The sequence below is a fragment of the Oxyura jamaicensis genome, chromosome 5 (genome assembly GCF_011077185.1).
Source record: "Oxyura jamaicensis isolate SHBP4307 breed ruddy duck chromosome 5, BPBGC_Ojam_1.0, whole genome shotgun sequence".
NCBI lineage: Eukaryota > Metazoa > Chordata > Aves > Anseriformes > Anatidae > Oxyura > Oxyura jamaicensis.
The window spans coordinates 7920069-7930494 of NC_048897.1; the positions used below are offsets into that span (position 1 = coordinate 7920069).

The window sequence follows — 10426 nt, forward strand, 5'->3', positions numbered from 1 at the left end:
ATCAGGTGACATCAATGAAGATGTACAAGAGGCAGCAAATATTTGCAATGTGTTTAGAAAACAAAGTTCTTTCTCCTTCTCTGTATACTAATCAAGTTTCCCCCTAAGCAGGATACAAACAGTAGGTGAGGTGAGACAGCACGACCAGGAACCAGAAGCACAGAACGTGCAACCACTGATGCCAAGATGTAAGTTAAATAGTTTATAAGATGTAAAAAGAGCAGTTAATGCCTGCAAACTGCTTAATTTTTCATAACAGATTTTGTATTTTAAAACTCCCTCAGAGCACTTACAATCATGCATAAGAAGTTAGAGGTGCATGCCAGTTCACCAAAAAAAAAAAAAGGTTGCGTCTTCTGGACTGCAGTCGGAGAGGACAAATTCAGTGATTAAGTATATTATTAATATTCCTCTCATAGGAGTAAGAACACACAAGCCGGCTCTAGCACAGACGCAGAGCTGCCAAGAACAAATCAGGTATGCAGATAAGGCAAGCAGGCAAAGATACTGCAAGGAGATGGCATGGGATCTAGCGGTACTGCTATCTTTTCATCGGGTCAAGTCTGGAAATAGTTTTTGTACCGTCTGGAAGAACAGACAACCATAGGAAGGCTCCGAGAGGGGAACTGGGGGAGCTGGAAGAAGAGGGAAAACAGGCACATGGGGCAGCAGTGGGGGCAGCACAGCTCTGAGCACAAGCCACCACAGGCAGCAAAGCAAGTTGCTGTGGCAGAGCAGGACATGGAGCGAGAGAAGAGCAGGGATGCTGTCAGAGACACAGCTCACCTGTCCTCGGATAGCGGCTGGAGGAAGGCGAGGGGGCATGGGGACAGGCTGGCCTCCCACCGGGATGTGGCACTGCTCTCAGAAGCAGAGGGGCGAAGGATAGGAAACCAAAGGCCAAGCCAAATAAATAAAAATCTGATTCCCTTGGCAGCACGTGGGCTGGGGGCTGTGACTAATGCAGCTCAGCACAGGCAGCTTTGCTTCCTGCGCCTGCAGGGCAGGTCAGCGGTCTCTAACAGGCCTGTGTGGGACATAAATTACCTCATGGCGACAACCAAAGCACTGCTGGCTTTTTGCTCTTCAAAGTACCATTAAAAAGCTGCGCACCACCACTGACATCACCCCGCTCCATGACTTCGATCCTGCAGCTGGCACGGGGTGACTTGGCACCGCTGAGCCTAGTGCTGTGAGGGGTCCCACCACGGCACGTGGGCTGCCCAGTCCCCAGAGCTGCTCACTTGTGCTGCCACTCCTGCAGGTCCACTCTACCTGCGAGGGAGCCACAAGCCCTGCCATAATGTGAAACCTCGCAGCAAACATGGATGAGGTTGGGAAGGCAGATAATCCCTTACCAGCACCCTCTGTCCCCAGAGGAGCTGCTCTGTAACCCCTGGAAGCAAGCAGAACTATTTCACACCTAACTGGGCTGGTGTACTAAAACACGATGGTGTGCACAGAGGTACTTTATCAGAATCCCTGACAGAGATCCCAAGAAATAAGAAAAGAAGCGGTGGTTTCTGTTCACAGAGCACACTGGGCTGATGGTTCACCTGTACAGTAACTGAACTACGTGAAGTGAAGCACTCCAGATCCCAGTGCCATGCTGAAGGATGGGGCTGGGTGCATTGGGCAGCCTCTCCTCTGAAGTCCCTCAGTGCCTGCCCAGATCTCCTCACCCCACTGCAGCAGATGGAGCCAACACGCAGGGCTCAGCCCTGTGATGGTGTGGTGAGCGGACAGATAGGTGCCTCAGCACCAGGAGCAGTCTCCTTGGAGCCCTCCCTGTGAAGCTGTGTGGCATGGGACAGCTGGGTATTTAGTGCTGCCTCCTGGACCAGGAAGGGGCCAGAGGGTGGCTTTCTGGGGACTCAACTGTGAAAGATACCAAGTGTGCCCCAGCGGGTGCCACACATCCCCACTAACACTAAAACAGGGGGCAGAGATGAACAAGTTCAGCACCCCTCAGCTTTTCACACAGTAATGTCCTGAAATCTGTCCTGTCCACCAGTCCCCTCTGCTCTTCCCTCTCCCCAAAGTGATGCTAATTTAAAGTAAACCGGATTTTCCAACCACAGCATGTCCCCAAGCATTTCCTTTTCTCAAAATCACCAAAAGCCAAAGGGTACAATTAAAGTCAAAAGGGACATTTTTCCCTTCTCAATGCCAATAAACACTGTTACTTCCCAGGGTCACTCTCCTGCCTTCTGTTTTGGCACCCTACTTCGGCACCATGCTGCATATTCCAGCCACAGAAGCGTGACCTCCCCAATGCCTGTGCTCATCCACAGAAATTAATAAGTTATTACTACAAATTAAAATATTAAGTTAATGATGTGCGTGACTGCGAGTTACAGAGCTGGAAAAGAAGTCCTAATTAAATCAATACGGTTATTAGTCCCTTGTCATCTCTGATTAATTATTAGCTTAATATGCTTCATCATTTTCACTGCTAATGGAAATAGCTGCAGTGTTACCACAGGAAGCTGGGTGATGCATAGGAGAAGCTATGGAGCTGTGCTGGAAGTCCTGGCTCAGAGGTGAGTGATGTCTCACAGAGAAAAAAGAGGAAAACACTTCACTTTTTGGGACAATAGCGTGACTACATAAAAAAATCCCATTGTTTTTCAAAAGGGGCCAGGTGTTCACTCGGGGAGTTTTTAACTGCTGAAATGCAGGGAGAAAAGACGTGCCTGCTGCGTCGTGAGCACCAGTCCCAGCGCCTCCGCACCCTCCCTGAAGCGACAGGCTATCTCCGTGGCCCTTCCAGCAGCCAGCATGTTGGTACCTTTCCCCAGCCAACCCCAATTCTGACCCTGGCCCCTTCGTCATCACACATACTCCCTGACCCAGGACATGAGGAAGGAACTAGCATCAAATAAGCTGAGAGCCATCAACTGCGATGCCTGGGTCCCCAGGGCAGGGATGTAGCCGAGCACACCTGCTCTTTCATGCTACCAATAGAGCCAAAAATAATGTACCAAGGTTACTTTGGCCAAATTATTGCTAGTGAAACACAAAGCAGTGTTTTGGCCGTAGCTAACTCCAAGTATTTACCCCGAGTAAGGGGGCTATAGACCCCTTCACCTTCCTCTCTTTTGTCACCCTCTCACTGACTCCAGCTTTTCTCCAACTCCTCATTCCATCAAGTTTCCTCAGCTTTCTGCAGCAGGGCTTTCTGAGTATAAAGACCATGTAAAAACATCAAGGATGGGTGTCCACACGCCTCTCTGGCAATACATGAAAAATTTGCCCGAGAACCAGCTGGGACTAATTGATTGTGCTGCAATGCATGGATCCATTATGTAATTAGACAGGAGTTTCATCTTATAAATGGCTTTTACAAACAAGCTTTTTTGGATAAGTTATCAACAGAAAAACAAATACACGCTTCCGAGAACAAAACTGCTCCTTGAACTTACTAAGGAAGCTGGTACACAGTGTTTGTGCTGCTAATAGGTGATTCAGTAAATTAAATAGAGAATGTCACTGCAAACCATTCTGTAAAGTTTCTCACAGATAAAATGCCACTCCAACAACTTCTCAGGACTCCCGCCCTATCGCCATGATTGCCTCATGATAAATTGCCACCTGCCTCATGAGTAATGGTAGAGCTTTCTAGTGCCATTTCTATCTTTCAGACCTCTTGCTGATACCTCCGTTAATGTACTGCGATAACACCTCAGCACGTCAGGCTTTCCCAGCTCTCAGTTTCAGAACATACCCCATGGTCAGCTTTGAAGAGTTCCAACTCCTTAATTTAACTAATACGTTAACACGGGACAGGCAGTGACAGTCAGAAACCCTGTCCCCGGTATCGAGATACAAAGCACAGCTGTTTCATGTCAGAAATTAAAGAAATAGTCCTCTTTTCATTCTGAGCGCTCTGGCTACCCTACGGTTTGATGAGTGTACAGCGTTTCTTTTAGAAGTGGGCTGAACTCCAGTTAAATACTTGGCCATTTAATGAGTAGACTCTAGGATAACGGTTTTCATGGGAATCCAAAAAAGAGGGAGTAAAGAAAAGGGCTCCCCGTGCTATTCTTAGCTGCAAATAGTTAGATTTGGAATTTTGATTGTAAAGCATGGAATTTATAAATGGTGCCATGCTAAATTTACTTCATTTGTATACAATTCAGCTGGATAATCAAGTGTGTTACAGCATGTTCCTGGTTAGCATCTCAGTTCTAGTTTTATAGTCTCTAAACTAGTAGAAAAATGTGTTCAGTAAATAGTGCTTGTAAAAATCTGTGTTCCGATGCATGTGAAGATTTTATATACACAGTCCGTGTGCGTGAAGATTTTATATAAATGCATATGTGGGTGCACATGCATGCACACAGACACCAAGCTGTGATTTATTTCTAGAGGGAAGCCAAGGAAATTCCCACCCCCTACCATTTAAACGATCTGCTCTTTGGCTCTAAACATTCTGTAACTTCTCAGCCAAGGAATGTATTTTCCCTTTCCAATATATATAATTTATTTTGCTGCACACATTAGTTAATGATAGAGACACACGATTTAGCCAGTTCTGTAAAAACATTACTGACAACCTGAGACAGACCCGTTTCAGTTGGTAAGACCTTTCTTTGCCGGTCTTCTGTGGCACAGCATGAATTAAGAGCAATCATCAAATCGAGGATTTATCTCATCTACTTCGCATCCCAGCAGTTTTTCATAATTAGTCTGGCATCCCGGGGCCAGATGAGCTTTTAATTGCTATATGAATGTAGGTAAAGGGAACTTTATGCTGTTCCATGCTTTTGGGGGTCGTGGCGGGGAGACAGCTATCTTATTTCTCTGCTACTTGGCAGAGCTTACTAGTGGATTTGTAACCCCCGCTCCCTGCCGAAAGGCTGCCGAGAGATGGGCAGCGGGGCGTCCTGTTTCCCAGAACCCCCAGGGCTCCCCGCACCCCGTCCCCACCGCGGACTTACGTGGTCCCCAGGGCGCGGCGGCCGGCAGCCTGCGCAGGTGGATCTCATCCTTATCCATCGCCCGCCGAGCCCCGTCAGCCCAGCTGCCGCTTGGTACCAAACTCAACTTCCCAGGCTCCCTCCTCCTCCTCCTCTTCCTCCTCCTCCTCCCTCTATTTTTTCCCCCCTTTCCTCCCCCCTCCCTCTCTTTTTGCGGGCAGGGCTCGCTCCCCCGCCGAGCTGCACCGCAGGGCGCAGCGCCCCCCGGCCGCCTTTAAATACGGGCGGCGGGAGCGCGGCGCGGCCCTCCGCGGGGTGGGAGCGGCGGGGAGGGAGCCGGCCGGCCCTCCAGCCGGCCCTCCAGCCCTCCGGCCGGCCTCCAGCCCTCCGGCACCCCGCCTCACGCCGCCGCCGCCGCGCTGCCTCCCTGCTCCGCCCGCGCAGGGCTCCGCGCCTACCTGCGGAGCGGCCGCCGGTGCCGCCCTGACCTTGGGCACCGGAGCGACGGCGGCAGCTGCTGGCGGTGCTGCCGGTGCTGGTCGTGCTGCTGCTGCTGCGGCCGGGCGGGGGCAGCGCGGCCGCCAAAGGTCAGCGCGCCCCGGGCGCGGCGCTGGGGAGTCCCCGGGGCCGAGCCCCGCGCCCCTGCGCTGCCTGAAGCGGAGCTGGGTTCACCCACCCCGGCCCGTTTCGTACCGTGGTAAAAGCTCGTGTGCTTTGCTGTTAGGAAAAAAAGTATGGCTCGGTGTCCTGCCAAAGAGATGCCGTCATTTGGGGCTGCTGCGCTGACAGGTCTCCCCCCGCCCAAGGCACAGCTGGATCTCTCCCCAGCTCACCCCCGCGCCCCTTCCCACTGCCCCGTGTGTGGTGGCATTCACCTCTGTCCATGCTCCACTGTCATCCACTGTCCACACTCATACAGCCACACAGGACACATTTCCCAGGGGGACAGCGCCTGCTGGCAGGATCCAGCTGCCTCCCCTACCCAGGCCCAGCATGCAAGGGGTGTTGGGAATATCACGGTACACACCAGCAAACTTAGAACCTCACAAAACACCACCTTCCTACTCTTTATTTCCTTATTTATTTTTTAAATGCAGGGTGTAGAATAGCTGCCACTCACTTTTTACACCTCTGGCTGGATGGCCACAAGATTTGCACAGGACCAGGGGAACAGGATCCCAGACTTCATCTCCCAGAGCACAAACCGCTTGGCTTCTATCAGCGCTGTGCTCCCGCTCTCTGGGGCAGCCCCAGAAGGGACATCGCTGAGCCACATCTTATTGGTGGTTCTCTGACCTGGACTACAAGAGAGCTGTGGGGCCAAGCAACCTCCGCTTGCCTTGCTGGAGAAGGAGCTCCTGGGGGACTGCGCAGGGCATGCAGCTCCCTGCTGCACAACCGGGACCAGACAGCTCCTGCTTAGGTTGCAGTCATTCATCCACTCTCTACTCTCCTTTGTTACCCAAAACATATCAGGTTGTGGCTCCAGTATCTCCATGAGACTGCATTTTTCAAGTTGTAAAAGAATTTTTCCTGGTAATGTTGGAGATTTGACGTGACAGGTAGAAAACACACTGAGACAAACACGTAAATAAGGGAATTCACACGTATAGATTTCTTCTTCATGGGCTATAATCCCCAGAGGCTTTGAAGCCAAGCCAGGATGCTTTTAGTCTAGATTTCATATCTTTTTACTCCTTAACTTTTGTGCTTTTTTGAGAAAGTATGGATTTAGACTATTTTTAAAATGCGCTCTACTCATTTTATTATTAGCAGAAGAGCAGATGAGTGGATCGTGTTGTATGAAGCCTCACTTACTGGCTTGCTTAACTGGAGATCAAAGGCATTTGAGAGAGTGCTCTTTTTCCTTTGCTTACAATTAATTTATTTTGGACGGAGATTTGCAGCAGAACCAAATGTGGGCACAAGCCCAACATATATATTTGTCTTATGAACGTGAAACACAAAGAAAGCTGGAAACAATGCCGGATTCCAGCATCCTATCTCGCAATGATCCCAGGCTCCGTCAGCAGCCACTGGCTACAGCTGGGCTGGGAACCCAGCCTGGACACACACACACCTCAGGGCCGGCACAGCGGGCTTTGGTCACGCAGTCTGCATCCTCATCTGAAAGTGGCTTTTTCTGCCCACTGCTCTCCACTGCAAGCCCAGCCAAAGGCAGGGCAGCTGATTGGTGACCTCATTTAGTAATGAGGTTTAGGGAGTTTTAGTCTGACAAGCAGTGTTTCAGAAATTAAATTTATACTTCAGCCACATGCATGGAAAAAAAAATAATAACTAATAAAGCAGTAAACCTAACACTACTGCCTCACTCCAGGTGTTTAAGTGTTAACGAGTGATCATTTACTGTTTAAAAAGTGTCCTGAAAATCAAAACACGGTGATTGCCTGCCATTAGTTTAGAAGGTCCTGGTCTGGTCTGGTGCAGATTTGCATGGAAATGGACGACCTCCATGTGTTGCGGAGGCTGCGCCACAGCCAGAAGTACCACCAGGCAGGAGAATTTTCCTTTCTACTCCAATGGAGGAGCTCAGGCAGGTCCTTTGAATGCTTTGGAGAAGCCCATGGCTGGACACGCTACAAGGAGAAAGGGGAAGTCACGCCCCTGGATGGAGGCTGCCCAATGTCCATCCCTCCAGATGTCCACACACCATGTCATGGACCTGCCACGGCTCCCTGGGCTCCTCCCTGTGCAGGCACGGGGACGTCGGCATTGGACTGACATCAGTTGGGCCACTCCTTCGCTGAAGGTGACAGGACTGAGCAGTGGGACCGCTCAGACTGTGCGCGAGAGCAGAGGAAACATGATTTGTCTTCTCAAGAGCCCCATGAGCTAAAATAGGCTGCTGGGCTGATAGGAGGCAGAGGCTCCAGCTACAGTTTTCTTCCTTAGCATGTGATAAACCCATTGTGCCATCTCAACACATACTTGTGAGAAGGATGGCAAAGAGACGGAGGATCTACTTGTCTACGCAATAAAACAAAAATTCTTTCTTAACAATTAGGAAGGAGACAGTGCTACTTGGCACCCACACCTATAGTAAGTGCATTTGCTGGAAATATTTATAGTTTGCTCCTGCAGAATGTACTGTGTACCTTCATAACAATAATAATTCAGTTCTCACCTCCTGTGATCCGGAGACAAGCAAAGGCTCCGGGTGCTAGTTCACTGGAGAAATGCTTGTGCGTAACACCAGCCCGCCAGCCCAAATGGCAGCCCATCAGCCCCTCTCTGCCTCCGAACTATTTTTGTGTACTCTCTTACACCTTTGTGGGGCGCGCGGTGAAGGCAGGGAAACGCTCCAGCTCTCCTTTCAGCTGGGGCACCCGGAGATAAGAGCCCACATCCCTGGCAGCTGCCCGAAATGGCGTGAGCGCAATCACATGATGGTGGAAAAAGCTCCCACAGCAGCGTACCCCTGCGCCTTGCCTTTTGCACCCTACACAGCACGATCCCTGCCCATCATCCACACGTACATGAGAAAAAAAACAAGTTAATGGATGTGCTGTGGGTGCGGTAGAGAATGAGGTTCTAGAGAGCCCTAAAATCATAGGCAAGGTGGAAAAGGGGGAACGATGAGTCATACTGTAAAAGCTAAGGCATACCCAGAGAAATCAGCAGGTGGCAAGGTTAAGACAATCAGAAGGTTGTATTTTTTTCCATCTAACATATTGAGTGCATAGTGTTATTACATAAATTATTCAATAATATTAAATACAGCAAAACTATGGATGCCAAGCATTGTGAGATTTTCATGCAGTACAAGTGTGGCCAGAAGCGTAGCTTTTTTTTAATTATTATTCTTTTCTAAAGGATGTGAAACATTCATGAAAAAATAGGTTCAGTGGTGTCCACTGTACTGTACAAAGCAGTCTGTGGATTTAATTTTCAGCTGTGTAAGCTCTTAAGCCCCTGGTTGTTGGAAAGGCATTTGTGGGGAAGGATGTTCTGTTTCTTATCTCCTCTCCTTGCTACTTACCACTGACAGACACTGGGTCCTGGGCTGGATGGACCTCGGATCTGACAGAGTATGGCAAGTCTCTTGTCTATATAATGCTTTGTCTTTATATAGAGCTCACCTACCTAAAACACTAATAATTTATGATCTCATTTAAGCCAAGCATAGTTGTGTTGGAATTAAGCAAATACTGATAAAACATTATTTCATCAATGCCTCAATCTTGCTAGGGCTTCTGTACATGCTTATATTAAATATTATGTTCAACACTCCTGGCTTTTTGTTTTAACGTTTTGCCAAAGGTGAGTGAGAACAATATTAGTTTGTAAATGGTAATATCTAGTATGCCAAATATATAGTCGGATCTGAATGCAATTTAAAGACTGAATCAAACAATGTCTGTAGCAGAAGTCATCCACTACTTCATAGCTTTTTGCCTGTGCCAACAGCAGAAGCACTTTCAGGGTCACCACACGTTCCCTAAGTCAAGAATGTATATTTGGGATGACTGATTCCCACAATTTTAGACAATATAAGCAAAATTAAAAATTAAGCTATTCTGCATAAGAGCAAAAAAAAAGTTCTAAGACAAAACACCCTGCTTCTGCATGTGAGAACTACTCCCTCTGACATTTCCCCATGAAACGCTTTCACTCGTTACTCTTAGCCATTATGGATACACGCAGGGTTTTCCCATTAATGCTGCTGAAGTTTCCAAGTGTCATTTTACAAAAGTTTGAGGAACCTCCCACTGCTTCCCTCTGCAATTTACAGTTGGAGAAAACACCACCCAAGATCCTGGCCAGGACTTTGAAATTAAATTAGAAGATGCTGTAAACCGTGTTCACAGAAACGGCAAGGGAAAAGGTTTGATTCAGACCATGTGAGTCACAGTCGGTCTCAAATTCTCCCCTTGCTACTGATGGAAGGAAATTATGACAGCTGTGGCACTAGCCCAGCTGCACTGCCTGAAGGGGTGGGGAAGCGAAGCAGAGCCCACTCCATTTTCTTTAACGCTTTGTTTTTGGGTCCAGTCCCTCTCTATCCCAAGAGAGATTCAAATGGACTCAAGCTACTGCTGATCTGAGTTTTCCTGGTTCATTTTTATGAGATCTCCATCATCTGTTTCAAGCTTCCGGGGAATCTAGTGCTGTACATATAATGATCCTTGCACCAGTTTCTCATCTCAATCCCTTCCTCTGTAGCACAAGTCCATCGATCCATAGCCATTTGCAACGGACATGAAAATGTACATTCCCTTCTCTTTGATCTCTGTGGCTAACAGTTAACAGCAGCTATTGATTACCTTCTTGAACTGAAGCTTGAGGTAACCAGGATAGGAAGATTAAGAACAATTTTCACGGATCTTTCATGTTTTTGTGGTGTACAGTCCAAAGCAAAAAAAAAAATCAGCCTAAAAATGTTTTTGTGCAATCCGCAGTTGCATGCTGTGACCTGCCTCAATATCTTTGGTCTTAACAATGAAGTTAAAAAAAAAAAAAAAAAAAAAAAAAAAAAAAAAAAA

At 48.2% G+C, this 10426-nt stretch overlaps 1 protein-coding gene and 1 long non-coding RNA gene across 12 annotated transcripts in view; both read right to left on the reverse strand.

Moving 5' to 3' along the window:
• ANO1 (anoctamin 1) overlaps positions 1-5485 on the reverse strand; it is a 77208-nt gene extending 71723 nt beyond the window's left edge. For 7 of the 10 annotated variants that reach the window (XM_035328974.1, XM_035328972.1, XM_035328971.1 and 4 more), the window contains exon 1: positions 4944-5176. In XM_035328974.1, the coding sequence (XP_035184865.1) occupies positions 4944-5001 (58 nt within the window). In that variant the 5' untranslated portion in view covers positions 5002-5176. Of the gene's footprint in view, positions 1-4943; positions 5177-5380 lie in introns of those variants that run through there. The other 3 variants (XM_035328973.1, XM_035328969.1, XM_035328975.1) reach the window with 2 other exon arrangements.
• A 1714-nt stretch (positions 5486-7199) lies between these two features.
• LOC118168334 overlaps positions 7200-10426 on the reverse strand; it is a 3993-nt gene continuing 766 nt past the window's right edge. Inside the window, exons 3-4 of one of the 2 annotated variants that reach the window (XR_004751496.1) lie at positions 8923-9026; positions 7200-7686 (exon numbers count right to left, since the gene is read on the reverse strand). This is a non-coding gene — a long non-coding RNA (uncharacterized LOC118168334). Of the gene's footprint in view, positions 7687-8744; positions 9027-10426 lie in introns of those variants that run through there. The other variant, XR_004751495.1, reaches the window with a different exon arrangement.